Source organism: Rousettus aegyptiacus, unplaced genomic scaffold (genome assembly GCF_014176215.1).
Source record: "Rousettus aegyptiacus isolate mRouAeg1 unplaced genomic scaffold, mRouAeg1.p scaffold_m13_p_12, whole genome shotgun sequence".
Lineage (NCBI taxonomy): Eukaryota > Metazoa > Chordata > Mammalia > Chiroptera > Pteropodidae > Rousettus > Rousettus aegyptiacus.
Window position 1 is genome coordinate 55,540,797 of NW_023416287.1, and position 15,500 is coordinate 55,556,296.

A 15,500-nucleotide genomic window follows, 5' to 3' on the forward strand; every position below is an offset into this window, starting at 1 on the left:
ATCAAAACTGTCACTACTACTGACAGTTTATAAGAAAAAAAAGGCATTATGAAGACTTTATATAAAGCAGAGATCTAAGAGGTTTAGACGCCACCTACTAGAAACCAAAAGTAAACCACCTTCTTATTGACAGGCTAAAGACAGACATTTATATAATAAGTCTTCCTGGAAAAAAGGCAGAAGACACTTCCATTAATGCCCAGGTGGAGAAATAGTCCATTAAACACTATGACCAACCAACGTGACAAGACAGCTCTGAAAGAAAGAGAAAAATCTCCAGAAAATAAGTGTAAAGACATAGAAATATGCAACTTAAATGACAGAGAATTCAGGATGGTACTTCTGAAAAAACTCTATGAGATCCAAAACGAATCATACCAACAACTTCAGGAATTGAAAAAACACCTAGACCAGCAGAATGAGTTTTTCAGCAAGGAAACTGAAAACTTAAAAAGAACTAAATAGAACTTCTGGAGATGAAGAACACACTGAAGGAGATGAAGAATGAAAAAGCAAGCTTGGGAAATAGATTCGACCAAATAGAGGAAAGGATTAGTGATAGCAAAGACAGGACATCTAGAAATATATCAGGAGAAAGAAGAGAGAAACTGAAGAATGAAAAATAATGAAAGAGAAATACAAGAACTAGCTGATACCATCAGGAAAGGAAACGTAAGAATAATGGGCACTCTTGAAAGAGAGGAAAAGGAGCAGGGATTAGAAAGCATTTTCAGACAAATAGTTGACAAGAATTTCCCAAATCTAAGGAATGAACTGGAACTTGGAATTCAAGAAGTCAACAGAACACCCAATTATCTCAACCCAAAAAGGACTTCTCCAAGACACATTATATTAAAATTATCAAAAATCAATGACAGTATTCTCAGGGAAGCCAGGGAAAAGAAGATGGTAATTTATAAAGAAAACCCATTAGATTATTATCAGAATTCTCAGCATAAACCTTACAAGCCAGAAAGAAGTGGAATCAAATATTCACACTGTTAAATGAAGGAACTACCAGCCAAGAATAAAGTATCCAGCAAAGCTCTCCTTTAGATATGAAAGAGAAATAAAGACCGTTCCAGACATATAAAAATTGAGGAAATTCTCCACTATGAGGCCTGCATTACAGGAAATACTGTAAGGATTCAGCCCACCTAAAACAAAATGAAAAAATATATACATAATGAGGAGTGCAACCCTCATTAAGAACAGGGCATTATCACCTGCAAAAGAATGAAACTAGACTGCTGTCTATCACCACACACCAAAATTAAGGACATGAATATAGGACCTGAAACAATAAAATGCATAGAAGAAAACATAGGAACTAAACTCAAGGACCTTGGACTTAAAGAGAATTTTATTAATTTGACCTCAAAGGCAAGGCGAGTAAAAGCAAAAATAAACAAATGGGACTACATCAAACTCAAAAGCTTCTGCTGAGCAAAAGAAACTGTCAACAAGGTAAAGAGACAACCATCTGAATGGGAAAATATATTTGCAAACAATGCCTCTGATAAGGGCCTAATATTTAAAATATACAAAGAACTCATACGACTCGATAACAACAAATAAAAACAAATGATCCAATCAAAAACAGGCAGAGGACTTCTCCCTAGAGGACATACAAATGTCCAACAAATATATGAAAAGATGTTCAACATCGCTCACTATTAGGGAAATACAAATCAAAAGCACAATGAGATACCATCTCACACCTGTTAGAATGGCTATAATCAACAAGACAAGTAATAGCAAATGTTCGAGAGGATGTGGAGAAATAGGAACGCTCATACATTGCTGGTGGGATTGCAAATTGGTACAGCTACTTTAAAAATCAGTATGGAGGTTCCTCAAAAAACTAAGAATTGATCTATCATATAATCAATCTCTCTACAGGGTATTTACTCCCAAAGATTTGAAAACCCATATCTGAAAAGGTATTTACAGACTGATGTTCATAGCAGCATTATTCACAGTGGCCAGGACATGGTAGCAACCGAAGTGTCCTACAATAGATAATTGGCTTAAGCTGTGGTACATATATACAGTGGAATATTACTCAGTCATAGGAAGAGATGAAATACTGCCATTTGCAACAACATGGATGGACCTCAAGATAATCATGCTAAGCAAAATAAGCCAGACAGAAAAAGTTGTAAACCACATGATATCACTTATATGCGGGATAAAAACCTAAAAGCAACAAACAAACAGAGACTTATGGACATGGACAACAGACTAGTGGTTACCTTGGGGGGGTGGTGAAAGGGGAGGGGGGAGGGGGGAAGTAGACAGGGTAAAGGGGGTCAAATATGTGGTGACAGGAAGAAATCTATGAGAAGTGACCACACAGTGTAAATATATATACCAAGAAGGTAAAAGACCTGTACACTGAAAACTATAAGGCACTGATGAAAAATTGAAGAAGACACAAATAAACTGCAAGATATCCCATGTTAATAGACTAGAAGAATTAATATTATTAAAATGTCCATACAAACCAGAGCAATCTATAGATTCAGTGCAATTCTTATCAAAATTCCAATGGCATTTTTCACAGAAATACTACAAACAATCCTAAAATTTGTATAAAACCACAAAGACCCCAAGTAGCTAAAGGAATCTTGTGAAAAAACAAAGATGGAGGCATCGCGCTTCCTGATTCCAGACTATATTACAAAGCTATAGTTATCAAAATAGTATAGTGTTGGCATAAAAATAGACAATAGGTCAATGAAACCCAGAAATAAACCCATGCATATATGGCCAATTAATTTATGACAGAGGAGCCAAGAATATACAATGGGGAAAGGATGGTCTCTTCAATAGGTGATGCTGGGGAAACTGAACAGCCATATGTAAAACAATGAAACTGGACCATTATCTTCCATCACAGACAAAAATTAACTCAAAGTGGATTAAAGACTTGAATGTAAGACCTGAAACCATAAAACTCCTACAAGAAAACAGGCAGTAAACTCCGTGACATCAGTCTTGGCAATGACTTTCTGGATTTTACACCAAAAAAAAAAAAAAAAGAAAAAGAAAAAAGAAAAAAGAAACTAGTAGAACTACATCAAACCAAAAAGCTTCTGCATAGCAAAGGCAACCATCAACAAAATGGAAAGTCAGCCTACTGAATGGGAGAAAACTTTGCAAATAGATCTGACTAGGGACTAATATCCAGAATACATAAAAAACTCATACAACTAGCAAAAAAATCTGATTTTAAAATGGGCAGGTGATCTAAAAAATCACTTTTCCAAAGACATACAGAGGGCCAACAGGTACATTAAAAGATGTCGAACATCAGTAATTGTCAGGGAAATGCAAATCAAGACCATCACCTCACACCTGTTAGAATGGTCATACAAAGAAAAGAAATAACAATTGTTGAAGAAAATGTAGAGAAAAAGGAACTCTTATGCACTGTTGGGGAAATGTAAATTGATTCAGCTACTATAGAGAAAAGTATGCAGATTACTCAAGAAATTAAAAATAGGACTTTAACTACATGATCCAACAATTCCACTTCCAGGTATTTATCTAAAGAAAATGAAAACACTAACTCAAAAAGATATATGCATCCCCATTATTTACAATAGCCAAGACATGAAAACAATGGAAGTGTCCATTGATAGATGAATGGATAAAGAAAATATGTATATACAAAAACACACAAAGGAATATTATTCAGCCATAAAAAAGGAAATCTTACATTTGTGACATGAATGGACCTTGAAGTGATGATGCTAAGTAAAAAAAAGTCAGAAAAAGAAAAATATGGTATGATCTCGTATGCCAAACCTAAAAAAAAAAAAAAAAAATTGGAACTCATAGATATGGAAAACAGGTGGTTGCCAGAAGTGGGGAGTGATGGGGTGGGCAAAATGGGTGAAGCGAGTCAAAAAATACAAACTTCCAGTTATGAAATAAATAAGTCATAGGGATGTAAGGTAAAGTGTGATGCTGATAGTTGATAATACTTTATTGTATATTTGATAATTGCTAAAAGAGTAAATCTTAGAAGTTCTCATCACAAGAAAAAGGTTTTTTTTAACCATGTATAGTAATGGACATTAACTAAACTTATTGTGGTGATCATTTTGCAACACAGTTGACCCTTGAACAACACTGTTTTGAACTGCATGGGTTCACTTACATGCAGATATTTTTCAATAAATACATGATCAGCTCTCTGTATCCCCAGGCTTCACATTCACAGTTTCAACTAACCACAGATCGAAAACACTATTTGTATGGAAAATAGTATTTTCAATCTGTAGTTGGGAATCTGAAAATGCAGAGGGCTAACCATATGCATTGTTCTATGCCATTTTGTATTAGGAAACTGAGCCTCTGTAGATTTTGGTATCTGCAGGGGTTCTGGAACCAATTCCCTGCAGATACAAAGGGACAACTGAAGTTTTGGGAGAGTCAAAAGTTATATGTAGATTTTTGATTATGTGAGAGTTCAGCACCTCTAACCCCCACTTTGGTCAACTGTATATATCTGAAAGTAATATCATATTACATGTCAGTTATATCTCAATATTTATTAAAGTTGGTGGTGAATAGAAACTTCAAATATGTTTTGCCAAATTTACTTTGGGTAGTAACTGGGGGTACACATTTTCCATATATCCACTGAACACATATATTGAATACCTTTGGTGTGTCAGGCATTGGTCCAAGTGCTAGGTGTCTCAAAAAACATAAAGAACTTCCAGTGTGGTCAGTTGCAGGGGAGGAACACAAATATGTAAACGAGATTACAGTAGAAGGTAACAGGTTCCCCAGATTTGTCATTTGCTTGCCTTGTTCAGCCATTTGAGATTTGAGTTGGGACCACGCTTCCCCAGAATAGCCTCCTTCAAAATGAAACCTATCTTTTACTTAATCTGAATAAGAACTTCTAGACAGTTCTTTGAAAAAGATCAATACTATTGAGTGATGTATTTTGGAATCTTTCCTATAAAAAAAAAAATGCTGCTTTTTTGAATCGTACATTAACATTTTTAAAAATTAACATATCCTTTTCCCTCTCTTTTAGTATTATCAGCTGCATTATAATGGACTGTGATGTAATAACGAGCAAATTTTCAGATGGTTCTCAAAGGCAAAGGATACTTCTGATTGCATCACTTTTTCACCAGATTGAAAAAAAAGCACTGAAAACCAATTACTGAGAAAATTGAAAGCTAATGATCTTTACCATCTGTCGTCACTACTCAAGGACTTTGGAACTAAAATGTTCCCTCAGTATAAGATATTGATTTTCAGTATACAAGTGGACTGAATCACATAGATTTTTTTCAGCCAGTAACTGTACAGTTATGCAAATCCTATCTTCCACAGTATGGAATGCTCCGATCATAAAAAGATTATCATTGGTTGTTGAGCTTCAGGAAGAACTTAAACATATACTGTGTAAACAGTACTTTACATTTCTAAAATCCCAAATGTAGGAAAAATATGCAGACATAGAGAATATATAGGCCAACTCTTAATTATATGAAATATACTTAAAGAGCTTTTAAAACTGTATTTTTGTATAAAATATTTGCCTTTTACATTTTTTTTTGTTATTTTACCAATATAATACATGGAGCCAAAGAAAACAATAATGGTACTAATAAAAACTCATAGGGTTTCTTGTCAGATTTAATTCTACCTAATGGCAAAAAATTTTATTCAGTTCTGGTTAAAAAAATAATTAAATATATGTATGTACATATATATTTTTAATGTATCATTTCCTCAGAGGAGTCAATCACTTGAAATGTCTAGAAACACCCTTCAGATATTGCCAGTGCAGGACAAGCTTGAGCATATACATAGCTCAGTCAAGTGGGCTCTGCAGTAAGCCCAACACCAACCAATACCCTTGCTGTGTTCCTGGTCAAGCCCAGAGGAAGTGGTTATCTCAGGATGTGCATCTCCTTTTTGGTGGATTCAGGGGTGGTGGAGAGGTATCTGTTGGGAAAGGGAGAGGATCCAAATCTGGCTATCTGGAAGGCCCTATTTTATGGCTGAGGTATGAATATACTTGGTATCAGAACCATACTAGACTGTCACGAAAATATGGCATCACTTCAGCCAAAAGCAGAAATGCTGGAAAGATGGAAACAGCTATGTGCTACCAGGAAAGTTTGAGTTAGGTTTTAAAAAACATAATTCCAAGGCACATGCATGATGAAATACAAGAATAAACTTTTGGCCATTATGCTGAACTCATGCAAAGAACTTTTCCTCTTAGCCCATCTTTCTTCTACTCCTTGATTTGTCATTGGAAAATCTAACATGAAATGTGCTGCAAATAGGCACTAGATATAACTGATGCTCAAAAGTAAGCTTTCCATCCAACAGATTCCCTCTCCTCCCTTCCCAAGTTCTCCCAGGAGTGCTGCTACCCATCCCAAATACAGTGGTAAAAAAATAAAGACAGGGTTTGACTTTCACACCTGCAGCTGTGTGGATTGTGTTTTGCCATTTCTGCAGTGCTGGATGCACCTTTATGCCCTGCTGTCCTGTCCATGTGGTCAGGCTGGCAGGACTAACCAACATCTGGACCCTGCAACACAAAGCAGGCACTGGACTCTTGGTACCACTTCAGACTCAAGACCTTTTATAGCCTAATCTCAATCTTCTTTTTCATTCTCTTCCTGGTTCTTAAGTGTCAATTAAGATTCCTGTTCAGAAGCAATGTGAAATTAAATGTCTGATGCCATCATCAGAAGAGAATAGTGCTAGCTCTGCAGCTGAGGTCGTGCCTCTCCCAGCCCTAAAAATAACTTATCAGGTGCTTATCATTTGTCAGATACTGTATGAAGGGCCTTAATCAGATGATCTCAGGTCATCCTCCCAGCAGCCTTCTGATATAGGCCTTAATATACTCCCCATTTTATAGGGAAGGAGGGGTTCAGGGAGGTGACATGACTTGCCAGGCCATGCCATCACCAAAGAATGCTGCAGGATTCAGACTCAAGCTTTTTTTTTTAAAAAAAAAAAAAAAAAAAAAAAAAAACAGGGTTCTTAATAACACACTGAATAAAATCAGGTGAATATCACATAAGATGCCTCAATCTACTCCTTCGTATATTTAGCTGTTTACATACCAGGTTTCTATTTACCTACTTACAACTGATGCTCCTCTGGGAGGAGAGTTTTGGTAAGTATGAGGAGGTCTTCAGGCACCTGACTTGCTACATGCTATGACAAGGTAGAAAAATGGCTTTCTTTTTAAATGTCTCTTGAAAGAATGAATACACAACCAAGGTGAGGGAAAAAAACCTTTTTTTTCCTCTTTGATAATCAATGTTCATCAACTCTCCCCCATCCTTCGAATTTGTAGCAGTTGAAGCTAAAGCTGACAACAAATATTAATAGCTGCTGTCATTAAAAAAAAAGTTTAAGTGAAAACCTATATAAATCAGTAATAATACCAAGCATGTATATTTTGCCTCAGATTACAAAGCCAATCTCTGCTTAAAAAGTAAGCATATTAACTCATTTATGAATCAAATCACACAGTAATAGTAGTTTAAATATATTTAGTATGTTCACATACATTGTTTTCTAATCTTGGTGCAAAACCTATTGTCCCTACTCTAGAAATGAGGAAATGGAGGCTAATATACTTGCCTATTGCCCACATTGCTGTCACAGTCTCAAAAATGCAAATCCAATCAGGTTCCTCATTCTTACATCCACAAATCCAAGTCCATCCTTCCCCCTACCTGCAGCTTACAGTCTTCCAAAGGATCTGAGTTACCTGCAGGACATACATACATGCAGGTGCCATTAGGCCCTTGGTGACCAGGTTCCAAGTCACACACCTCCAGCCTTCTCCTGAGCTGTAACCCTACCTGTCCTCACCACGCACCAGAACAGCTTACAAGCCACCTGTACTTTCCTCCATGCTCTTTTTAGCCTCATACTCTACCTGGATTTTCTTCCCTGAATTTTATACCTGGAAAGTACCTCCTTGCAGACTGAGCTCAACCACCACTTCTTGTCTGAATCCTTTCCTAACAAACATACCCTGAAAGTAGAGCTGATTCCTCTTTCCAGGCCAAATGCTACGCACAAATGCTCTGGGTAATACAGAAGAAAATTCTTCACTGCATTAGATGATCTACAGAATAGTCGAGAGGCCTAAAATTTGCTGATTTAAGAAGAGAGAAAGGTCTACGTGGCCAGTCAGATATGAAATCTTAAAAGAACTGAAGAATGAAAAAAAGCAGGAGTATAAAGGAATTCATGTTGATAGTAGCTGGTTATTATATACACCATATGTTGGAGGGATGTATCGTATACATGTTATTCCACCAAAATGAAAGGAAGGTTGAGTGAAAAGGATCAGATGGTAAAACAGATTCATTCTATTTACCAAAATATACACTTGAGTCAGAAAAAAGCTTTAAAAACTTTTTCTAGATAGGAGTAGAATGGAGTATCTCTTTTCTCACGGTTATACACAACAGTATTAAGTACAAACTTTTCAATCTTTTTAAGATGTTTGTACAATAGTTACAATTTTCCTGGGAAGAATCCCTCAATGGTATGGCATCATATTTCTGTTATAAATCGCAAAGCAGATGTTGAAAAGAGTTTGCTCTACCTGTTCGTCCTTTTCCTCTCCCATCCCAAATAAGTACATAGCATGCCTGGGTTATACCACATAACCAAAAGTCCAGAGAAAAATGGGCTGAAGAAAACCAATGTTAATTCTCCAGAGGCAGAGCCCTTGGTTTTCAAATTTTTCAATGAATTGAGTCTATGAATGAACTATCTCAGTCCAGCCCTGTCTGCCATAGCCAGGATTATATCCCAGTTTCCAGCTTTCCTCTAAGGACTTATTAGCCCTGAGTTTGTAAAGCAGGGATAACCAGTACAACTTGGACAGGAGTCAGCTGCCAGGGCAGAGATTCCTGCCAACAGCTCATCCAGACAGGCCATTAAGTGGGCTTAACCAAAGGGTCTCCATTAGTCCTCTTGGCCAAGGATGGAGAATTGTCCCTTGGCCAGTCTTCCAGCCTTTGGTGCCAGAGTTTGCTGTATTCTTTAATAACCTTTCATTGCGATGGCCCATGAAATCAGGCCTGAAAGCTTCAGGGAATTAAACGATTCTTAAAATCAATTCCTGCTGGGCCTTGGAGCAAAGGAGCTCAGACCAGGCCCAATGTAAACAATCACAAAGTGCTGGCTCTGTAGTAGCTATGAGAGCGCCTACTGTGGGTTAGAAACTTGACATATACTATCTCCAACCCCTATGTAAAGAAACTAAAGAACAGACAAGTTATGTAATTTTCCGAAGACCTGGAATTTGAACCCATGGCCTCCTAGCTCCCACCTCGCCCTGTTGTCTCCTATGCTCCAACGGTGACCTTTCTGAGAGCCCGAGATTTTTGCATTGTATTTTGCTCTGCCCTAAGAAATCAGTCAAGCCACCAAATTAACTCTGTCTTTCTAACAGAACCAGAGAGATAATGGAAGAATCCCGATTTACATACTTCGGATAAAAGTACTAGACCAATCCCTTCATTGTCAATGAGCAGAGGCCAAGTCAACTTGGTGTCCACTGCCATGGAGGTTTAAAGAGGTCTAGTTTGTAGAAACCACCCTAGATTCTAGAGTAACTGGACCTCTCACAGAGTTCTCTGATATAATTAGTCAAAAGAGAGGACATTGGCTTTGGAGCCAAATAGGCCCGGGTTTGAATCCTGCTCAGTCTTCTTAGTTGTGAGACATATTCAAATAACTCTCTCCCTTCGTGTCTTTTCTCTTCCCACCAGGCCCTCTGCTCTGGGAGACTTTGCACTGATAATTAGCTCACTGATAATGCTTCCTTTTAAAAAACTGGCTTGGAGTGACATGGTAAAAAACTAAAATTGAGATAGCTCTTTCCCTTAGACCAATAAATAATGAAAAAATTAATTTGTACCTTTTTGTGTTATCATTTCTATTAGGTATCAAAATAGAGGTTCCCATCGATTTATATTAATTACAGGTTTGGCTGCTGAAATAAAAAACCCAAATAACGGCAGCAAATAATATGGAGGTTTCTTTCCCTTGCACCTACTGTGTGCATAAGCAGCTCAGGGATCTACCCTCCTATTGTCTCCTTGCCCTGCTATCCAGAAGCTATCACCCTCATTAGCAAGAAGGCTCAGCACCACACTCGCAGTCTAGGAAACAAGCATGAGAGAGAAGTAACGGAAAAAAAAAATGAATCCCTTTAAGAACAGAAATTGTATACATCATTTCCATTCATATCTCTTTAGCCAGAACTTAGACAAATAGCTTCACTTAATTGCAAGGTAGGCTGGGAAATAGTCTTTAGCTGGGAAATAAAGTCACATGCCAAATAAACAGTTCTATTATAATAAAGGGGAGACTGGATATGGGTGGGAGGGAGTGTAAATAGCGGTTGCACCCAGAGCCACCCACACTAACTCCCCTGCTATACAACATATTTTCCACGTTGCTCTCCAGTGGAATCTTTGATGGATTGAAACACCACGGATGGGTTGTCTCTCTCTAGCAAAGGCCACATCTCCTATCAGGTGGTCCGGCTCTCTCTTTCTGGGTCCAAGGGTAGAAATTTCCTGTTGCCCCTAGTAATGGCTATCAGCTGTCACAAGCCCCAAGATTCTGTACTATCCCTTATTATTTTCCCTAAATCCTGCTCACATCTTTGTCAATTGCCCCTTTATTTTCTCTTCAATTCGCCAGCATAAAGGTGCCGTCTTTTTCTGGCTGGATCCTGCCTGCCTCCGATCTCCACCTCCAGGGCCTTTGCTCATCCTATCTCATCCTATCTCTGGCTTCTACCCTGCCACAACGTGTGTCCTGCTCCTCTTCATGTGTCCAAATGTGAATCTCCTTTCAAGGAACACCCCTTTTCAAGGCACTTCCTCAAAAGTCTCCAGCCCTGCGTAAGCTCTCCCTTCCCTTAATTATCCCAAGATCAACAACCTGCACCACATCATCAATACTTTATTTCATACCAACACACAACAGTCTATATACTGTGTTCTGGGGAGCCCAGAGACCCTGTGAAGATGCCACAGTGGTTGGGAAGACAGCAGGGAAACTCCAGATGGCTACATATTTATCTCATCTATGAGATTTCACTTGAGGTTCACTGTTTTTCAAAAACTTTGAAAACTTTGATGCAGTACACTAGTCTTCAATTTTATGCATATAACTGTTTTCCACCAAAAATGAACAAAATGAATTGAAATATGTCCAAAATCAAGAAACTTGTATTCTCCCTTTATTATAGGGGCATCTGAAAGATGGACAGATGGTAGGATGAATATATGGCTACACAGATAGATGGACAGATGCATGGATGGATGCATGGAAAGGTGAGTGGATGGATGGATGGATGGATGGATGGATGGATGGACAGACAGACGGATGAGCAGGCTCTGGCCCTAGTCATAAACAATCTCTTCACAGGTTCTGCTCTTTTCTTCATTAACTGTAAGAACCCATCTTTTAACTCCTGCACAAATCCCACTGGAAGCATCTCTCCTAGAACTTCAACCAAACTCCAAAAGTCCAACTAAAGGGGAGCTGAAGGCCAGAAGGGATGTGGGAGAGTCTGTCTGGCCTTAGCCATGCTAGGCAGCTCCAGGTCTGACTTACTGAGACCTGAGAAGAAAGTGACACAGGAAGAACAGCACAGAAGCCTCATGCTGCGGGCGATGCTGCTCAACTCTACAAAGAGTGAGAAAGGGTCCCCAGTGAACTTGCAAACACGTTTTTAAAAATCTGTAATCCTATCCCCCAAAAAAGATTTCCTAGCTCCAACCTTCTACCATGATATTAATAGATAGTAAAATGAATAAAATAATCATTTTCTCCTGCTTAATCAGCACATACATGGTTACACATGCTATGGCACTCACACTACCTTGTTTTTGATAGTAATAATAACTTGTTTCTAAATAACTATTTTCTATGCCTCCATCTGATACCATGTGAAAGGAAGTTGTTTTTTTCTCCAAAGGTATAGTTTGGGGTCCATTTTATAAAATAGTCTGGATTTAAGGTCCTCTAAGATGTCACTTAATTGATGCTTTGCAAAAAGATAATCATTTTATATCAGAACTTCACCTATTTAAACCCTATACCTACAACTTCACTGAGTAAAGTGTACGAAGGGATAATGGCCAGCACCTTCATATAGGCCCTGGCTCTTCTCAAAATGGAGGGGCGGGGGAGCCTAGAAAAATTGTTTAATAGATGGATGAATGTATAGAAAGAAAGGGAGGAAGACATAGATAGGTACATAGATACACAGAATGGAAGAGAGAGAGATTGAAGATCACCTGGAAGAAAGCTGTTATTTTTTTAACCCAGAGTCTATTTGAAGGAGTTCTTTCCATGGAAAAAGCACTACTCTTAAAGTCCACTGAAGTCCTCCACCTGCCCCTGACATTCACTTTTCAACTCTAGGTATAGTTTAGAAATTATAAAGCCCCAGAAATTACCTTTTCCTGTTTTCATTTTCCATCTCAGGCAACAGGATAACATGTATTGATTGCATTTTCCACAATCTGCAATAAGACCTGGCACTTTGGTCAGCTGGCCCTGGCTTTTGGGGTTGCTGCTTTCCTCCTCCTGTGGGGACAATTTGTCTCTGTAATTCAGCTCACCAACATGCACCTTGGAATAATGGGCACTTAGTGAGACCAGAGCAGGGGAAGCCAGGAATCCAGCATGTTCTCCAAATACAGGTTGGTAATGAACCCCCCCAGGAGCAGATCTGCCAGGGGCAGGCTGGTCTCGGCAACCTGAAAACCCCACAGAAAGGCACCTGAAACCAATGAAAAGCAGGTGAGATTGATCTTCTGTTGGAACATTTGAATGAACTCTGGAGTCTCAACCTTTCTGCTCCATTCTCTTGTTATTTCTGAGATATAATCTCAAACCTCATGTTAGAGATTATGTAAAAAAAATACCAATTCTCATAAGAAAATGAATCAATCCCCAAGATTAGCACATGAAGGAAAATGATGTGTCCCCTAAGTCTCACACTTTCTTGGGGCTCCCTCTGATCCTCGTTGTTGTTACAGTGGGCAGGTGAACACCACTTCTTCAACACTTACACCCAGGTATGGCCTACATCCTTTACTTTCATTCTCTAGATTAGAAAGTCTTTTGCACAACAAAAGGGAAATAGTCAGAGAGAATCCAATTGCTAGACAACCTAAGCTCACTGTCCGTGGAAGATTTCAGGGAAAAGAGGTCTCACCTAGCTTCGGGTTGCCACCAGATACCACTGTTAAAACCTTCCATCAAGGAGCACCTCTTGGCATCCAGCCCCCGAAGTGCCCCTTTCCTACCTGCGCAGGTACATGGGTCCACCTTCAGAGGTACCTGTCTCGGGTCACAAACTTAAAGATAGACCTCAGCCGTCAGGCAAGATTCTAGCCTTTCCTTCTGCACGCCAATAACCAAATCTCAATAAAACCCCAACGCCATAATAAAAGAGACGGAGGAAGCAGCAGGGAGGGAGAGGCGAAGCTTGGTAAAAGAGGCTGGGAAGGTGATACTTCACCTAAAGAAGCATGTCTCCAAAGGTGAATTCCATTTTTATGGGGAGAAATTTGAGGATAGGAACTAAAAAGGGGCATGACATTTATATACGGACCGCGATATTTTCCTCTTATTTTTATTGATGTTACTTTTTTTAGAGCAGTTTTAGATTTACAGAAAAATTGATCAGAAAGTACAGTGAGTTCCCACATATCCCCTCTCACTCCCCACCCAATTTCCCATTATTTACATCCTGAATTGATGTGATACCTTTGGTTATAACTGATGAAACCATATGGATACATTATTACTAAGTAAGACCCATGGTTTACTTTAGGGTTCACTCTTTTGTACACCCTATGGATTTTGACAACTACGGCATGACGTGCCCATCATTATTGGACCATACAGAATTGTCTCACCGCCCTAAAAATTCCCCGTGCTCCACCTATAAGTAGACTATGTCTGATGAACAAAATACCAGAATAGGAGAGCTGACAAAAAGTCTATTGCTAAAATTTGTGAATATATATTAAAAAAAAAAATGCTTATAAAGATCCCATCCCCTCCCCCCAAAAAATCACATTTGGTAAATTGTGAAAGAAGAGGCCCCAAAGCAGTGCCAAGACTGATGCCACCAGCCTCATATTTCTCCCCATCCATTATTTCTCTCCCTAAGCCAGGCAGGCCTCCAAAATCTTACCAGTAGAAACAAAGAAAGAGTATAGTCAATAATATTGTGATAAGTTTGCACAGCGACAAATGATTACTAGAATTAATGGGGTAATCATATGATAAAGCATAAAAATGTCAAATTTCTATATTGTACACCTGAAAATAATATAACTAATATAACATTGTATACTAACTATACCGAAATAAAAAAATAAATAAAATTAAAATTAAAAATCCATTACAAAAAAATTTTAAAAAAAACGAAACAATAACCTGGGAGGTGTCATTGCCTAATTAAATCTCGAATAAGCCATTAGCTTTAAAGAGATACCAAACTGTAATTAAAACAACTCCCACTGTCTGATGATTTTCACAACCATGTTAATTTGACATCAAAATGTATGAGCATGGGATTGGAATTCTCTAGAGCCAAGTCAATAGTGGAGCTATTATTTCGTCCTCCCTATCTAGGACAAATAATCCTTGGTTTTCCTCACACTGGGCACTTTGGCAGGACAAACAGGGAAGTAAAGTGGCTCAAGGACTCTGCAATGGCCTTGCCTAACTTTTCCTAAAGATGCACTAAGTCTAAGAACCTTCCATGCAACCCTACTACTTTCCACAGGAGGTTAGCCACGCTTTGCAGCCTGATGACTCTCTCAGCCTCACTGGGCTCTCTTTCCATTTTCTGACAGGCTTGTCTCTAATAAATTTCTTCCATGTTTTTTAAAAATGAAAAAGAAACAAAGAAAATATTTTCCTATTATGTATTATCATGTGGTGGCTTTCTGTGAGGATCTGCCTTTAGAAATAAAGAGTTGAATATGAAGCTGGTGGAAATAAACAGAACAGACTAGAACGAAGGACTGTGGCCGGGACCTAGGGTTGCGAAGAGATATTAAGTACCTCCTCTTTTTTTGCATTTGAGCTAGGGTTTTGGAGTCCTAGTAGAATACTTTTCAGAGCTTTGGATTAATTGCTTATATCTGTGTAGAACACCAAAGTTCTTAAATAAGACATCTTCATGTTACAACTTTCCAAAAGAAGGATCGAGGAAACCTTGATACATACTAGTGTGTTAAAAAATACACAATCCCCACACATGTACTCATACACAAAGCCAAGCTGGGTGGGTCCAATGCATATCCACAGTGTCTAAACTTGCCTGCACACAAATCGCCATTCAGCAATCATTCCATCCTTGTTTTCACTCCCTATGGTATTCCCTGCATTGGCTGGGAAAAATTTCACTGCCTGTCTCAAGG

General features: G+C 38.5%; 1 protein-coding gene across 1 annotated transcript in view; it reads left to right on the plus strand.

Moving 5' to 3' along the window:
* Positions 1–6,467, plus strand: part of COLEC12 (collectin subfamily member 12) — a 171,200-nt gene extending 164,733 nt beyond the window's left edge. The window contains exon 10 of the mRNA XM_016164546.2: positions 5,060–6,467. Coding sequence (XP_016020032.2) covers positions 5,060–5,079 — 20 coding nt within the window. The 3' untranslated portion in view covers positions 5,080–6,467. The remainder of the gene's footprint in view (positions 1–5,059) is intronic.
* The last annotated feature ends 9,033 nt before the right edge of the window (positions 6,468–15,500 follow it).